The 17,993-nt window shown below is 51.7% G+C and overlaps 2 protein-coding genes across 4 annotated transcripts in view; one reads left to right on the top strand and one right to left on the bottom strand.

The window, feature by feature from the left end:
• knstrn (kinetochore localized astrin (SPAG5) binding protein) overlaps window positions 1-6,571 on the bottom strand; it is a 45,413-nt gene extending 38,842 nt beyond the window's left edge. For 2 of the 3 annotated variants that reach the window (XM_072486280.1, XM_072486264.1), the window contains exon 1: window positions 6,467-6,570. In XM_072486280.1, coding sequence (XP_072342381.1) covers window positions 6,467-6,475 — 9 coding nt within the window. In that variant the 5' untranslated portion in view covers window positions 6,476-6,570. Of the gene's footprint in view, window positions 1-6,466 lie in introns of all 3 variants that reach the window. The other variant, XM_072486270.1, reaches the window with a different exon arrangement.
• A 178-nt stretch (window positions 6,572-6,749) lies between these two features.
• The window catches only part of knl1 (kinetochore scaffold 1), a 240,322-nt gene continuing 229,078 nt past the window's right edge, over window positions 6,750-17,993 (top strand). Inside the window, exon 1 of the mRNA XM_072486289.1 lies at window positions 6,750-6,867. The gene's annotated coding sequence lies outside the window, so the exon portion shown is untranslated. The remainder of the gene's footprint in view (window positions 6,868-17,993) is intronic.

Consider the following 17,993-nt stretch of genomic DNA (forward strand, 5'->3'; position numbering starts at 1 on the left):
CCGTGCTGCTGGCCTGCCTTGGTCTGCTTTCAAAGCCAGCGATTTAGCCCTGTGCAAATAGAAGAGATTTGGCCAGACAAGGGCAGCCCTCTCACACTCCTCTCCCAAAGCAAAGGGGCGCCATCAGGGACCTGTTAACCGCAACAAGACACTCTGCGGAAGTGTACAGAAGGCGAACCCGGGCAACAAAATGCACCCAAACCCAACTGCTTGCAGAGTCCCGAATAAATATTTGTGATCCACTCTGTCGAACGCCTTCTCCTGATCAAGGAAGAGGAAGGCGCTCAACAGACCAACCCTCTGGGAATGATGGACCAGATGTATGTTGCCGTGACAAAAACCTCATTATGCAGTGTCACTAATACCCGTTCATGGCTGAGAAACCTCCATTTTCTTTTTAAAAAAAAATATATTTATTAAAGATTTTTAACAACACAATTTTCCCCCTTTACAAACAATAACCCCCCCCCCCTCCCCCCGTAACAAAATAACAAGAAATCGCACTGAGCAAGATATATACATGGCAAAATGGTATATTTACATAGCTTTATACACTGGCTCTCTCCCGCACGTGCCAGTTTCCCCCACCCATCATGTTATCTCTTGCTCATCCATCCCCCCAAGCAATCCCCCATTCCCCCCCCCCTCCCCAGGGTTGCTGCTGCTGACCGACCTTCCTCTAACGCTCTGCGAGATAGTCTAGGAACGGTTGCCACCGCCTGTAAAACCCCTGCGCAGAACCTCTCAAGGCAAACTTAATCCTCTCCAGCTTTATGAACCCAGCCATGTCGTTTATCCAGGCCTCCACGCTAGGGGGCCTCGCCTCCTTCCACATTAGCAAGATCCTTCGCCGGGCTACTAGGGACGCAAAGGCCAGAATGCCGGCCTCTTTCGCCTCCTGCACTCCCGGCTCGTCCACTACTCCAAATATTGCTAGCCCCCAGCTTGGCTTGACCCGGACTTTCACCACCTGAGATATTGCTCCCGCCACTCCTCTCCAGAACCCCTCCAGTGCCGGGCATGACCAAAACATATGGACATGGTTCGCCGGGCTCCCTGAACACCTTCCACATCTGTCCTCTACCCCAAAGAACCTACTCAACCTCGCCCCCGTCAAGTGAGCTCTGTGAACCACCTTAAATTGTATCAGGCTGAGCCTGGCACATGAGAAGGAGGAATTAACCCTACCTAGGGCATCAGCCCACAGACCTTCCTCGATCTCCTCCCCCAGCTCCTCCTCCCATTTACCCTTCAACTCTTCTACTAGCGCATCCCCCTCTTCTTTCATCTCCTGGTGTATTGCCGACACCTTGCCCTCCCCGACCCATACACCCGAGATCACCCTGTCTTGAATTTCTTGTGCCAGGAGCAACGGGAATTCCCTGACCTGTCGCCTCACAAAAGCCCTCACCTGCATATATCTAAAAGCATTTCCCGGGGGCAACTCAAACTTCTCCTCCAGTGCCCCATGGCTCACAAATGTCCCGTCAATGAACAGGTCCCCCATTCTTCTAATCCCCGCCCGATGCCAGCCCTGGAACCCCCAGTCCATCTTCCTCGGGACAAGCCGGTGGTTACCCCTGATCGGGGACCACACCGATGCTCCCACTGCACCCCTGTGCCGTCTCCACTGGCCCCAGATCCTTAACGTTGCCGCCACCACCGGGCTCATGGTATACTTTGACAGCGAGAACGGCAGCGGTGCCGTCACCAATGCCTCCAGGCTCGTTCCTTTAAAGGACGCCATCTCCATCCTCTTCCATGCCACCCCCTCTCCCTCCATAACCCACTTGCGGATCATCGCCACATTTGCTGCCCAGTAGTAGCTCCCCAGGTTTGGCAGCGCCAACCCCCCTCGGTCCCTACTGCGTTCCAGGAACCCTCTCTTACCCTTGGGGTCTTATTCGCCCACACAAACCCCATAATACTCCTACCTACTCTCTTAAAAAAGCCCTTAGTGATCACGATGGGAAGGCACTGAAACACAAACAGAAACCTTGGAAGGGCCACCATTTTGACCGACTGCACTCTATCCGCCAGCGAGAGCGGTAACATGTCCCACCTTTTGAAGTCCTCCTCCATTTGGTCCACCAACCTCGTCAGATTCAGTTTATGTAGGGCCCCCCAACTCCTGGCTACCTGGATCCCCAGATACCGAAAACTCCCCGCCGCCCTCCTCATCGGTAGGTCCCCTATCCCTCTTTCTTGGTCCCCTGCCTGTAATACAAAGAGCTCACTCTTCCCTACATTGAGCTTATAGCCCGAAAACTCCCCAAACTCCCTTAGAGTCTGCATGACCTCCACCATCCCCTCCATTGGATCCGGCACGTACAGCAACAGGTTATCCGCATATAGTGACACCCGATGCTCTTCTCCCCCTCGGACCACCCCCTCCATTTATTAGACTCCCTCAATGACATGGCCAAGGGTTCGACCGCCAATGCAAACAACAGGGGGGACCCCTGCCTCGTTCCTCGGTACAGCCGAATGTACTGTGACCTCCGCCGGTTTGTCACTACACTCGCCACCGGGGCTCTGTAAAGGAGCTTAACCCAGCTGATAAACCCTCCCCCGAACCCAAACCTACGCAGCACCTCCCAGAGGTACTCCCACTCTACTCGGTCATAGCTGCCACTATCTCCACCTCTCCCTCCACTGATGGCATCATTATCACGTTTAAGAGCCGCCGCACATTAGTGTTTAATTGCCTGCCCTTTACGAATCCCGTCTGGTCCTCATGGATCACCCCCCGGACACAGTCCTCAATCCTCGTGGCCAGCACTTTTGCCAACAATTTAGCGTCCACATTGAGGAGCGAAATCGGCCTGTACGATCCACATTGCAGTGGGTCCTTGTCCCGCTTTAGGATCAAAGAAATTGTCGCTTCCGACATTGTCAGGGCCCAGGGCCTTCCCCGCCTGCATACTCCCCAAACCCATGCTCAGATCCTCCAACCCAATTGGTGCCCCCAAACCAGCCACCTCTTGTTCCTCCACCCTCGGGAATCTCAGTTGGTCTAGGAATCGTCTCATCCCCTCTTCCCCGGCTGGGATCTGTACAGCTTTTCATAAAAGGCCTTGAATACCTCGTTTATTTTTGTCACACTCCGAACCGTGGCTCCCCTTCCATCTTTGATTCCCCCTATTTCCCTCGCTGCCGTCCTCTTATGGAGCTGGTGTGCCAGCATCCGACTAACCTTTTCCCCATACTCGTAGGTCGCCCCCTGCGCCTTCCTCCACTGTGCCTCCGCCTTCCCGGTGGTCAACAGGTCAAACTCCGTCTGGAGCCATCGTCTTTCCCCAAGTAATCTTTCCTCCGGGGCCTCTGCGCATCTCCTGTCCACTCTCAAAATCTCCCCCACTAAACTCTCCCTTTCCATGCCCTCTGTCTTCTCCCTATGAGCCCTGATGGAGATTAGCTCTCGCCTAATAACCGCCTTCAACGCCTCCCATACCACCCCCACTCGCACCTCCCCGTTGTCGTTGGCCTTCAAGTACCTTTCGATACACCCCCTCACCTTCCCACACACCACCTCATCTGCCAGCAGTCCCACATCCAGCCGCTACAGCGGGCGTTGGTCCCTCTCCTCTCCCAGCCCCATTTCCACCCAGTGCGGGGCGTGGTCCGAAACGGCTATGGCCGAATACTCCGTCCCCTCCACCCTCAGGATGAGCGCCCTGCCCAGAACAAAAAAAATCTATCCGGGAGTAGGCTTTATGCACGTGGGATAAGAAAGAAAATTCCCTGGCCTGCGGTCTTGCAAACCTCCATGGGTCCACTCCCCCCATCTGATCCATAAACCCCCTAATGCCGCCGGCCTCTTTCCAGTCCTTGATCTGGAGCGGTCCAGTGCTGGGTCCAGCACTGTATTGAAGTCCCATCCCATTATCAGGCCTTCTACCTCCAGGTCCGGGATGCGCCCCAACATGCGCTTCATGAATCCAGCATCATCCCAGTTCGGGGTGTATACATTTACCAACACCACCCATGTCCCTTGCAACCTACCGCTCACCATCACATATCTCCCTCCATTATCCACTACGATAGTCTTGGCCTCAAATGACACATGCTTTCCCACCAAAATTGCCACCGTTCTATTCTTCACATCCAGTCCCAAGTGAAATACCTGTCCTACCCATCCCCTTCTTAACCGGACCTGGTCCGCCACCTTCAGGTGTGTCTCTTGGAGCATAGCCACGTCTGCCTTCAGTCCCGTCAAGTGCGCGAACACCCGAGCCCTCTTCACCGGCCCATTCAGGCCCCTCACGTTCCACGTTATCAGCCGGATTGGAGGGGCTCTCACCACCCCCCCCCCCCCCCGCCGACTAGCCATCTCCTTTTCTGGGCCAGTCCCGTGTCCGCGTCTCCCTCACCCTCCAGTCCCCCAGCCGGGGGACCTCCGTCCCGACCACCTCTTCTGTGTCCCATTCCCTTTTGGCCACTGCAGCAGCAACCAGTTTCCCCCCGTTTCCCCCCCCCTCCCCTCCCACCCTGTCTAGCTTTTTTGCTCCCCCCATATCACTCCCGTAAGTCAGCTGACACCTGCTGACCCCGGCTTCCCCCGCCGTCCCTTTGACCCCCCCCCGTGTGGGAGTCTCCCAATCAATATGCGTTCCTTCGTTCCCCTTCCCGCGCGCGGGAAAAACCTCGCGCTTTCCAAAGCCTGCCCCGCCCCCTCTGGCGCAGCTCCTGTTGCGGCCTTGTCTCTCTCCCCCAGCCCATATAACATTTCCTGTGCGTGATTGCCCCCCTATATACAACAACCATTACACATCAACCCTCAAACATTCCCCCCACCCTCACAAACCCTCAGTTAGAGTCCAACTTTTCAGTTTGTATAAAGGTCCACGCCTCTTCAGGCGTTTCGAAGTAGTAATGTTGGTCCTTGTATGTAACCCACAGTTGCGCTGGCTGCAGCATTCCAAATTTCACTCCTTTTTTGGTGCAGCACCGCTTTGGCCCGGTTGAAACCCGCTCTCCGCTTTGCAACCTCCGTGCTCCAGTCCGGGTATATTCGGATCTCTGCATTGTCCCACTTGCTGCTCCGCTCTTTCTTGGCCCATTTCAGGACCCTCTCTCTGTCCGTGAATCGGTGAAATCTCACCACCATCGCCCTGGGCGGCTCATTTGCCTTGGGCTTCCTCGCCAGCACCCGGTGTGCCCCGTCCAGCTCCAGCGACCTCGAAGGGGCCTCCGCGCCCATCATCGCCCCGATCATCGTGCCCGCGTATGCCACGGCATCGGCCCCCTCCACTCCTTCTGGGAGACCCAGGATCCGCAGATTCTCTCCTCGACCTGTTCTCCAGGTCTTCGAGTCTTCCCGCCCACTTCTTGTGTAGTGCCTCGTGCCGCTCCACTCTCACCGCCAGAGCTCGTCCTCATTCTCACTACCTCTTTTCTGTACCTTCTGGATCTTCACCTCGTGGGCCTTCTGGGTTATCCCGAGTCCTTCAATTACCGCCAGCATAGGCGCCAGCATCTCCTTGCGCAGCTCCTCGAAGCAGCGCTTGATGAATTCCTGCAGCTCCGGTCCGCACTCCGCTTTGTCCCCGGCCGCCGCCATTTTGATTTTTTTCCCTCGCTTCTCCCGCTGCTCCAATGCTGCTTTTTGGCCGTTGCACTTCTGGTCCGGTCCATAAACATTGGAGGGGGAACCTCTCTCTTCACTTCCCCACGGGTTGTCGTCAAAAAAAATTCCGTTGGGGCTCCTCCAATGAGCCCGAAAGTCCGAAGTAGCGGGAGCTGCCGAATCGTGCGGCTTAGCTCCGCAAAGCCGCAACCGGAAGTCAGAAACCTCCATTTTCTTCAATCAGTAATGCACCCAACACATTCCATAATACCTGGTATAATCAACACCCCACCAACTACAAAAGACAGACAAACCAGTTACTTAAATTACTACATCAGCCATGTAACTTTTGCACCCTCACTTTCAGAGCTCATAAGCCTTTACAGGCAGCCACTATACATAATCAAGACTTTAATTCTACAGCTGATACACCCCATTACTTTGTCACTGATCCCAACAAACTCCATTAGCATGGATCATGAGCCACTCTTGCTCAAAAGTCCCATTACCTGACAAACCACCATTGCGTCTGGTCACTCATGCTTCACCACTACCACTAACTAACCATTTTGCCCCTCGCAATCAATTACCCACTATCACCACTGATCTCTAATGTTCCCGTACCCGAGATTCTGCTAGCAGTGGCAGCACTCACTGAAATTCCCCTTGATAACCCACAACTGCCCGCAGTCACTGACAAACTCAACATCCATCCTTCCAACTGGTTTAGCTCAGGGGGCAAAAACTGTTTCGTGATGCAGAACACGATCAGCAGCACGGGTTCAATTCCCGTTTTGGCCTCCCCGAACAGGTGCCGGAATGTGGCGACTAGGGGCTTTCCACAGTAACCTCATACTTATGACAATAAAAGGTTATTGTTATGATTATTATTACTACCTCCACCATTACCCCCACACCATTACCGCCTCTGATCACCACCTCAGTCCGGCGTCAACAAATCCAAAAGAAAATCGCCGCCTCGCAATTCAAATTCGGCCCCGCCTCCACCGAGACGTCATTTCCAGCCCGTAATTGGCAGTTATATTATTTTCTCTGGGGGGGAAGAAAATCCATATTCGGTTTGGAAAGCCTTTCTCCTCTTAACCTTTATTATTTTTATCAATATTTCCGACTGGAAGAGGGGGCTGATTAAAAATATTTAAGTAGCGGGTAGGCGTCACCCCGTTAGTCCGCATGCGCGGGGGCTCCAGCCGGGAAAGACAGTTGAATTTAAAAATCTGGGCTGAAGAGGCGCGCGAGGTGATTGGCGGCGGCCTTCAAATACAGTTGGGAGCCAGGTAAGGAATGGATCTGTGATTAATGTAATTATTGTGGCGTTAATGGTGGGTGAGCGACTTTTCGACCTCTTTTATTGTGAATCGCGGTCGGTCGCTCTCCAGGCAGGGAAAGGCGCATAAAATGTTCGGTTTGTTTTGTTTTTGGCGGGGTGGACAATTCCAGGCTGGAAATCGGCTGACTGACGGGACGGACGTTTAAATAACACCTGAGGTGTCTGTTCTTCCCGGTTACTGGCTGCGCTTGTTAAGCCGCAAAAGCAATTCGTCTCTCGTTAATGCTTTGTTCTGGGGGAGACTTTTCCAAGCCTTGTCGCTTGAATCTTGACGGATCCGACCCTTCCACCTACATAGCCGATGCCAGCCTTGGTTTGCTGCACCCAAATTTAACCCTACCTGGGCCCACCCCGCCCCTGTAGCCCCACCTGACCTGAACATTCCTGCACCCTGAGGGGTAATTTTTAGCACAGCCAATTCACCTGACCTGCACATCTTTGGACTTGCCGATCAAATATCCACTGTTCTCTGGGGCACAGGATTCCAAAGATTAATAACTCTTCTGAGAGAGGAAATTCCTCATTCATAAATTCACCTAATTTTGAAGCTGAGCACCCTAGTTAAAGGGTTATACCCATTTTTTATGGGGTATGTGAAACTTTCATTGTTCCATGCCTACCTGGATCCCCTCCTGCAACTCTTCCTTTACCAGTACATCAATGACAATTTTGGTGCCGCTTCATGCTCTCATCCAGACTTGGAAAAATTCATCAACTTTGCTTTCAATTTTCTACCCTCCATCACTTTCACCTGGTCCATCTCAGACACCTTTCTTTCCCTTTGTTGACCTTGCTGTCTCCATTTGTGGCAATAGACTATCTACTAATATCCATTACAGGCCCACTGACTCCCACAGCTATCTGCGCTACCTGCACTACAGCTCTTTGCGCCGTGCACCCTGTAAAGACTCCATCCCTTTCTCTCAGCTCCTTCACCTCTGTCGCATTTGTTCCGATAATGCCACTTTCCAAAGTGGTGCTTCGAAAATGTGTTCCTTCTTCCTCAACCGTGATTTACCACCTACAATTGTTTTTTTTTAAAAAAATAAATATTTTATTGAAAATTGGTCAACCAACACAGTACATTGTGCATCCTTTACACAATATTATAACAACACAGATAACAATGACCTATTTTATAAACAAAAAATGAATAAATAATAAATAACAAAAATGAAAACGAACCCTAATTGGCAACTGCCTTATCACAAGTAACACTCTCCAAAAATATAATTTAACAGTCCAATATATAATTATCTGTCGCAACGACCTATACATATTATACAGTATATATTAACAACCCTGAGAGTCCTTCTGGTTCCTCCTCCCCCCCCCCCCCCCCCCTCCCCCCCCGATCCTGGGCTGCTGCTGCTGCCTTCTTTTTTCCATTCCATCTATCTTTCTGCGAGGTATTCGACGAACGGTTGCCACCGCCTGGTGAACCCTTGAGCCGACCCCCTTAGAACGAACTTAATCCGCTCTAGCTTTATAAACCCCGCCATGTCATTTATCCAGGTCTCCACCCCCGGGGGCTTGGCTTCTTTCCACATTAACAATATCCGGCACCGGGCTACTAGGGACGCAAAGGCCAAAACATCGGCCTCTCTCGCCTCCTGCACTCCCGGCTCTTCTGCAACCCCGAATATAGCCAACCCCCAGCTTGGTTCGACCTGGACCCCCACTACTTTTGAAAGCACCTTTGTCACCCCCATCCAAAACCCCTGTAGTGCCGGGCATGACCAAAACATATGGGTATGATTCGCTGGGCTTCTCGAGCACCTCGCACACCTATCCTCCACCCCAAAAAATTTACTGAGCCGTGCTCCAGTCATATGCGCCCTGTGTAATACCTTAAACTGAATCAGGCTTAGCCTGGCACACGAGGACGACGAGTTTACCCTGCTTCGGGCATCTGCCCACAGCCCCTCCTCGATCTCCTCCCCCAGCTCTTCTTCCCATTTCCCTTTTAGTTCATCTACCATAGTCTCCCCTTTGTCCCTCATTTCCCTATATATATCTGACACCTTACCATCCCCCACCCATGTCTTTGAGATCACTCTGTCCTGCACCTCTTGTGTCGGGAGCTGCGGGAATTCCCTCACCTGTTGCCTCGCAAAAGCCCTCAGTTGCATATACCTGAATGCATTCCCTTGGGGCAACCCATATTTCTCGGTCAGCGCTCCCACACTCGCGAACTTCCCATCCACAAACAGATCTTTCAGTTGTGTTATTCCTGCTCTTTGCCACATTCCATATCCCCCATCCATTCCCCCTGGGGCAAACCTATGGTTGTTTCTTATCGGGGACCCCCCCCAAGGCTCCAGTCTTTCCCCTATGCCGTCTCCACTGTCCCCAAATCTTCAGTGTAGCCACCACCACCGGGCTTGTGGTGTAGTTCCTCGGTGAGAACGGCAATGGGGCTGTCACCATAGCCTGTAGGCTAGTCCCCCTACAGGACGCCCTCTCTAATCTCTTCCACGCCGCTCCCTCCTCCTCTCCCATCCACTTACTCACCATTGAAATATTAGCGGCCCAATAATGCTCACTTAGGCTCGGTAGTGCCAGCCCCCCCCCCCCCCCATCCCTGCTACTCTGTAAGAATCCCTTCCTCACTCTCGGGGTCTTCCCGGCCCCCACAAAACCCATGATGCTCTTTTCAATCCTTTTTAAAAAAAGCCTTCGTGATCACCACCGGGAGGCACTGAAACACAAAGAGGAATCTCGGGAGGACCACCATCTTAACCGCCTGCACCCTCCCTGCCAGTGACAGGGATACCATATCCCATCTCTTAAAATCCTCCTCCATTTGTTCCACCAACCGCGTTAAATTTAACCTATGCAATGTGCCCCAATTCTTGGCTATCTGGATCCCCAGGTAACGAAAGTCCCCTGTTACCTTCCTCAACGGTAGGTCCTCTATTTCTCTACTCTGCTCCCCTGGATGCACCACAAACAACTCACTTTTCCCCATGTTCAATTTATACCCTGAAAAATCCCCAAACTCCCCAAGTATCCGCATTATTTCTGGCATCCCCTCCGCCGGGTCCGCCACGTATAGTAGCAAATCGTCCGCATACAAAGATACACGGTGTTCTTCTCCTCCTCTAAGTACTCCCCTCCACTTCTTGGAACCCCTCAATGCTATCGCCAGGGGCTCAATCGCCAGTGCAAACTATAATGGGGACAGAGGGCATCCCTGCCTTGTCCCTCTATGGAGCCGAAAATATGCAGATCCCTGTCCATTCGTGACCACGCTCGCCATCGGGGCCCTATACAACAGCTGCACCCATCTAACATACCCCTCTCCAAAACCAAATCTCCTCAACACCTCCCACAAATAATCCCACTCCACTCTATCAAATGCTTTCTCGGCATCCATCGCCACTACTATCTCCGTTTCCCCCTCTGGTGGGGCCATCATCATTACCCCTAACAGCCTCCGTATATTCGTGTTCAGCTGTCTCCCCTTCACAAACCCAGTTTGGTCCTCGTGGACCACCCCCGGGACACAGTCCTCTATTCTCATTGCCATTACCTTGGCCAGGATCTTGGCATCTACATTTAGGAGGGAAATGGGTCTATAGGACCCGCATTGTAGCGGGTCCTTTTCCTTCTTTAAGAGAAGCGATATCATTGCTTCAGACATGGGTGGGGGCAGTTGTCCCCTTTCCTTTGCCTCATTAGAGGTCCTCGTCAATACCGGGGCGAGCAAGTCCACATATTTTCTATAGAACTCGACTGGGAATCCATCCGGTCCCGGGGCCTTTCCCGCCTGCATGCTCCTAATTCCTTTCACCACTTCTTCTACCTCGATCTGTGCTCCCAGTCCCACCATTTCCTGCTCTTCCACCTTGGGAAATTCCAGCCGATCCAAGAAGCCCATCATTCTCTCCCTCCCATCTGGGGGTTGAGCTTCATATAATTTTTTATAAAATGTCTTGAACACTCCATTCACTCTCTCCGCTCCCCGCTCCATCTCTCCTTCCTCATCCCTCACTCCCCCTATTTCCCTCGCTGCTCCCCTTTTCCTCAATTGGTGTGCCAGCAACCTGCTTGCCTTCTCCCCATATTCGTACTGTACACCCTGTGCCTTCCTCCATTGTGCCTCTGCAGTGCCCGTAGTCAGCAAGTCAAATTCTACATGTAGCCTTTGCCTTTCCCTGTACAGTCCCTCCTCCGGTGCTTCTGCATATTGTCTGTCCACCCTCAAAAGTTCTTGCAGCAACCGCTCCCGTTCCTTACTCTCCTGCTTCCCTTTATGTGCCCTTATTGATATCAGCTCCCCTCTAACCACCGCCTTCAACGCCTCCCAGACCACTCCCACCTGGGCCTCCCCATTATCATTGAGTTCCAAGTACTTTTCAATGCACCCCCTCGCCCTTAGACACACCCCCTCATCTGCCATTCGTCCCATGTCCATTCTCCAGGGTGGGCGCCCTCCTGTTTCCTCCCCTATCTCCAAGTCTACCCAGTGTGGAGCGTGATCTGAAATGGCTATAGCCGTATACTCCGTTCCCCTTTAAGTAGACTTTATGGACATAGGAGAAAAATGAGAACTCCTTACTCCTAGGTCTGCTAAATCTCCACGGGTCTACACCTCCCATCTGCTCCATAAAATCTTTAAGTACCTTGGCTGCTGCCGGCCTCCTTCCAGTCCTGGACTTCGACCTATCCAGCCCTGGTTCCAACACCGTATTAAAATCTCCCCCCCATTATCAGCTTTCCCATCTCTAGGTCCGGAATGCGTCCTAGCATCCGCCTCATAAAATTGGCATCATCCCAGTTCGGGGCATATACGTTTACCAAAACCACCGTCTCCCCCTGTAGTTTGCCACTCACCATCACGTATCTGCCCCCGTTATCCGCCACTATAGTCTTTGCCTCGAACATTACCCGCTTCCCCACTAATATAGCCACCCCCCTGTTTTTCGCATCTCGACCCGAATGGAACACCTGCCCCACCCATCCATTGCGTAGCCTAACCTGGTCTATCAGTTTCAGGTGCGTTTCCTGTAACATAACCACATCTGCCTTAAGTTTCTTAAGGTGTGCGAGTACCCGTGCCCTCTTTATCGGCCCGTTCAGCCCTCTCACGTTCCACGTGATCAGCCGAGTTGGGGGGCTTCCTACCCCCCCCCCCCCCCCCCCCCCCTTGTCGATTAGCCATCACCTTTTTCCAGCTCCTCACCCGGTTCCCACGCAGCTGTATCTCCCCCAGGCGGTGCCCCCCCCCCCCCCCCCCCCCGCCCATCCCCTCCCATACCAGCTCCCCCCCCCCCTCCCCAGCAGCAGCAACCCAGTAATTCCCCCCTCCCACCCCCCCCCCCACTAGATCCCCCGCTAGTGTAATTACTCCCCCCATGTTGCTCCCAGAAGTCAGCAAACTCTGGCCGACCTCGGCTTCCCCCCCGTGACCTCGGCTCGCACCGTGCGACGCCCCCTCCTTCCTGCTTCTCTATTCCCGCCATGATTATCATAGCGCGGGAACCAAGCCCGTGCTTCTCCCTTGGCCCCGCCCCCAATGGCCAACGCCCCATCTCCTCCACCTCCCCTCCTCCCCCCATCACCACCTGTGGAAGAGAGAAAAGTTACCACATCGCAGGATTGGTACATAAAACTCCTCTTTTCCCCCCTTTTTAACCCCCCCCTTTGCCCCCCACATTCGCCCCACCACTTTGTTCAAACGTTCTTTTTAATAACCCGCTCATTCCAGTTTTTCTTCCACAATAAAAGTCCACGCTTCATCTGCCGTCTCAAAGTAGTGGTGCCTCCCTCGATATGTGACCCACAGTCTTGCCGGTTGCAGCATTCCAAATTTTATCTTCTTTTTGTGAAGCACCGCCTTGGCCCGATTAAAGCTCGCCCTCCTTCTCGCCACCTCCGCACTCCAGTCTTGATAAACGCGGATCACCGCATTCTCCCATTTACTGCTCCGAGTTTTCTTTGCCCATCTAAGGACCATTTCTCTATCCTTAAAACGGAGGAATCTCACCACTATGGCTCTGGGAATTTCTCCTGCTCTCGGCCCTCGCGCCATCACTCGGTATGCTCCCTCCACCTCCAACGGACCCGCCGGGGCCTCCGCTCCCATTAACGAGTGCAGCGTCGTGCTCACATATGCCCCGACGTCCGCTCCCTCCACACCTTCAGGAAGACCAAGAATCCTCAGGTTGTTCCTCCTTGCGTTGTTCTCCAGTGCCTCCAACCTTTCCACACATCGTTTCTGATGTGCCTCATGCGTCTCCATCTTCACCACCAGGCCCTGTATGTCGTCCTCATTCTCGGCTGCCTTTGCCTTCACGACCCGAAGCTCCCGCTCCTGGGTCTTTTGTTCCTCCTTTAGCCCTTCGATCGCCTGTAGTATCGGGGCCAACAACTCTTTCTTCATTTCCTTTTTGAGCTCTTCCACACAGCATTTCAAGAACTCTTGTTGTTCAGGGCCCCATGTTAAACTGCCACCTTCCGACGCCATCTTGGTTTTTGCTTGCCTTCCTTGCCGCTGTTCTAAAGGATCCACTGTAATCCGGCCACTTTCTCCTTTTTTCATCTGTATCCAGGGGGGATTCCCTTCTGGTTTACCGCACAGTGTTTTTAGCCGTCAAAATTGCCGTTGGGGCTCCTATCAAGAGCCCAAAAGTCCGTTTCACCGGGAGCTGCTGAAATGTGCGACTCAGCTGGTCATTGCCGCACCTGGAAGTCCACCACCTACAATTGTTGATGGGGCCCTCAACAGTGTACAGTTAAACTCGCGTGCCACTTCCTTCGCTCCCCCTCAGAACAAAGATAGTGTCCCTGTTGTGTTCTGATTTCACCCCACTTTAAACTGTATTAGACTGAGCCTGGCACATGATGAGGAGGAAAGTCCCGGCTCTAACTCCCCTCCTAACTCCTCCTCCCACTTGCTTTTAAGCTCCTCCACTGGGGTTTCCTCTGCCTTCAACAGCTCCTGGTAGATATCCAACACCTTCCCCGCCCCACCCAGGTACCGGACACTATATCTTGTATCCCCTGTGGCGGCAGCAGCGGGAAGGTCACCCCCTGTTTCCTCCGAGGCTCTCATGCCCACATGTCTGTCGTTGACCTGCTGCAAACTGGAGGAATAGTATCTCGTCTTCTGGTTAGGCACGCTACAGCCTCCTGGTCTCAACATCGAATTCAACAGCTTCAGATGATTAGCTCGACCCCACGTTGGCCCCTTCGTTCCCCCCCTACATCTGTCACAGTTTACCCAATGTGGTGAGTGTATAATGGCAGCCATTCACCACTGTCTTGCATTGTACTATGGACTGTATTACACCGCTTGTATCATGTTGGTGCCCTTGTGGGCTCTGCCCTCTTGAGGGGAGGCATATAGAGCAGCTGCCCTGTAGGTGGCTCTCAGTGCAGAGCAGTCGCAGGCAGGCACTGTTCTAGTTGATTTAAAGCCACTGTTCACTTCAACTCTCTGTCTCGTGTGAATTGATGGTCGCATCACCCTCTGATTTTACTTTCTCTGCTGTTTGGCCTTTCACACCTTTTATTCTCTCTGGGGACTGCTATTAGCACTCTTTTCCCTTGGTTTCTGTGGCTGTTAGCACTCTTTTCCCTTGGTTTCAGTGGCTATGACTCCTCTTTCATCCCCTCACCCTACAGTATAAATATCTCCTACTTTCTGTTTCTTTTAGCTTTGACAAAGGGTCGCCCGGACTCAATGTTAGCTCTTTACTCTCCCTACATATGCTGCCAGACCTGCTGAGATTTTCCAGCATTTTATTTTTGGCATTCTAGTTATAGGTTCCCTAATAAGGAGAAAGATTCTCTGTCTGCTCTGTCAAGGCCCCTCAGAATCTTGTATGATTGAATAAGATAATCTCTTGTTATTCTAAACTTGAATGAGTATAGTCCCAACCTGCTCAACCTTCCCACGTAAGACAGCCACTTAATCCCAGGAGTCAGCCGAGTGAATCTTCTCTGAATGCATGTATATCCCTCGAGTACATAGAATTTACAGTGCAGAAGGAGGGGCAGCACGGTAGCATAGCGGTTAGCGCAATTGCTTCACAGCTCCAGGGTCCCAGGTTTGATTCCCGGCTGGGTCACTCTCTGTGTGGAGTCTGCACGTTCTCCCCGTGTGTGCGTGGGTTTCCTCCGGGTGCTCCGGTTTCCTCCCACAGTCCAAAGATGTGCAGGTTAGGTGGATTGGCCATGCTAAATTGCCCTTAGTGTCCAAAATTGCCCTTAGTGTTGGTTGAGTGGGGTTACTGGGTTATGGGGATAGGGTGGTGTGGGCTTGGGTAGGGTGCTCTTTCCAAGAGCTGGTGCAGACTCGATGGGCCGAATGGCCTCCTTCTGCACTGTAAATTCTATGAAAGGAGGCCATTCGGCCCATCAGGTCTGCACCGGCTCTTGGAGTAAGACGATGAAGTGTCCAGTACCGTGTACGGTTGTAAGTTGCTCCTACTTCTTTATTCCTGAGCTTTTACAAGACATTAGATAGACCTCAGTTTGAGTATTATGTACAGTTCTGGGCCATACTTCAGCAAGGAATTGATATATATAATATATATATATATTATATATATATATATATATATATATATATATATATATATATATATATATATATATATATATATATATATATATATATATATATATATATATATATATATATATATATATATATATATATATATATATATAGGTTGGTACTGTTCTCCTTGGAGAGGAGAAGACCAAGTGGAGATTTGATAGAGGTGCTCAAAATCATGAGGGAGCAGGACAGAGTAGACGGGGAGAAACTGTTCCTCGAGGGACCTACTCATGCTCCTGGTTCGTATCTTTGTATGTAGGTTTACCCTGCTGGGCGGCATAGCACAGTGGCTTCACAGCGCTAGCGACCTGGGTTTGATTCCCGGCTTGGGTCACTGTGTGCGGAGTCTGCACGTTCTTCCTGTACCTGTGTGGGTTTCCTCCGGGTGCTCCAATTTCCTCCCACAAGTCCCGAAAGACGTGCTTGTTAAGTGAATTGGACGTTCTGAATTCTCCCTCCAGTGTACTCGAACAGGCGCCCGAGTGTGGTGACCAGGGGATTTTCACAATAACTTCATTGCAGGGTTAATGTAAGCCTACTTGTGACACTAATAAAGATCATTATTATAGTTAGTCTATTCTCTATCATGCCAACATATTGCACCCCCTCCCTCCCCCAATGCAATGAATTCTTATCTTGTGTTGTAACTTTCTATGTGACACGTTTCGAATGCCATTTGAAAATAAGAACAACTGTTATGGGCCAGGACTTATTATGAAGCTCACCTGACCTATAACTTTTATGTTGAATTTGGCTTGGATGAGCACAAGAGCCTTCAATTCAGATGTGATTCATCAGACTTCCTAAATGCTTTTAGCAAAACCAAGTTTATTATAAGAATGTAGTTAACACGTATAAACCGCTTATCAAGAATTTGTTATTAATTACAAACATGAAAAAACACAACAGCTATAGTAACCTATGTATACAGCTCTTTTTTTAATTATACATTTTTATTGAGGTATTTTTGGTAGAGTAACAGCAACAAAATAAACAATGTACATGCAACCATAATAAACATAGTGCAAAAGCCGTTTACCTTTCGTACAGGTCCAACCCTTAAAACTCTCTCTCTCTCTCTCTTCCTTCTCTCTCTCTCTCTCTCTCTCTCTCTCTCTCTCTCTCTCTCTCTCTCTCTCTCTCTCTCTCTCTCTCTCTCTCTCTCTCTTCCTTCTCGCTCTCGCTCTCTCTCTCTCTCGCTCTCTCTTCCTTCTCTCTCTCTCTCTTCCTTCTCTTTCCTCTCTTCCCCCCCCCGACCTTGGGGGCTTTGAATCCATCCATGCTAATAGTATCCGTCTCTGGGCTACCAGGGAAGCAAAGGCCAGGATGTCTGCCTCTTTCTCCTCCTGGATTCCTGGGTCTTCTGAACTCAGTGCCACCCTTGTTTTTAAAACCTTGGACGTGACATCTGCAAACCCCTGCCAAAATGCCCGGAGCTTTGGACATGTCCAAAACATGTGGACATGGTTCGCTGGTCCTCCCGTGCATTTTGTGCACCTGTCCTCCACCTCAAAGAATCTGCTCATCTGGGCCACTGTCATGTGCACAACTGTAAATTGTATCAGGCTGAGCCTCGCACATGTGTTCACGTTGACTCTACTCAACGCGTCTGCCCATAGACCATCCTCTATCTCACCTCCCAGCTCCTCCTCCCACTTGCGCTTCAGTTTCTCGGTCTGCATCTCCTCCAACCCCATTTACTCCTTTTATAGATGTCCGAGGCGCTCCCCAAATTACCCACCCCCTGGAAATTACCCTGTCCTGAATCCCCCTCAGCGGCAGAAGCGGGAAGGTTGACACCTGTTTACGAAGGAAGTCTCGCACCTGCAGATACCTGAATTTGTTTCCCCTCGCCAGCCCAAACTTTTCCTCCAACGCCCCCATACACGGAAAGCTCCCTTCCATGAACACCTTCCCCCATCCCCTCAATCTCCGCCATAACTGGAACCCCCCTGTCCATACTCCCCGGGGCAAACCGTTGATTATCACCGATTGGGGCCCAGACCAATGATCCCACATGCCGCTTCCACTGGCCCCAAACACTCAGGGCCGCCACCACCACAGGGCTGGTGGAGTACCGTGCCGGCGGGTGCGGCAGAGGCGCAGTTACCAACCCCCCCCCCCCCCCCCCCCAGACTGGTGCCCTTACAAGAAGCCGCCTCCATAGGCACCCATGCCGACCCCTCCCCCACCTCCCACTTCCTGATCATGGCTATATTAGCCGCCCATTAATAGTTACTAAAATTTGGCAGCACCAGCCTGCCCTCTCCCCGACTCCGCTCAAGCATTACCTTCCTTACCCGTGGGGTCTTGCCCGCCCAGATGAAGCCCGTGATCAGTCTGTTGACCCGGTTAAAAATGGACCGTGGAATAAAAATAGGGAGACATTGAAATACAAATAGAAACCTCGGAAGGACCGTCATTTTCACTGGTTGCACCCTCCCGGCCAGAGACAACGGAAGCACGTCCCATCTCAGGAAATGGTCCTTCATTTGGTCTAC

The sequence above is a fragment of the Scyliorhinus torazame genome, chromosome 2, assembly GCF_047496885.1.
Source record: "Scyliorhinus torazame isolate Kashiwa2021f chromosome 2, sScyTor2.1, whole genome shotgun sequence".
Lineage (NCBI taxonomy): Eukaryota > Metazoa > Chordata > Chondrichthyes > Carcharhiniformes > Scyliorhinidae > Scyliorhinus > Scyliorhinus torazame.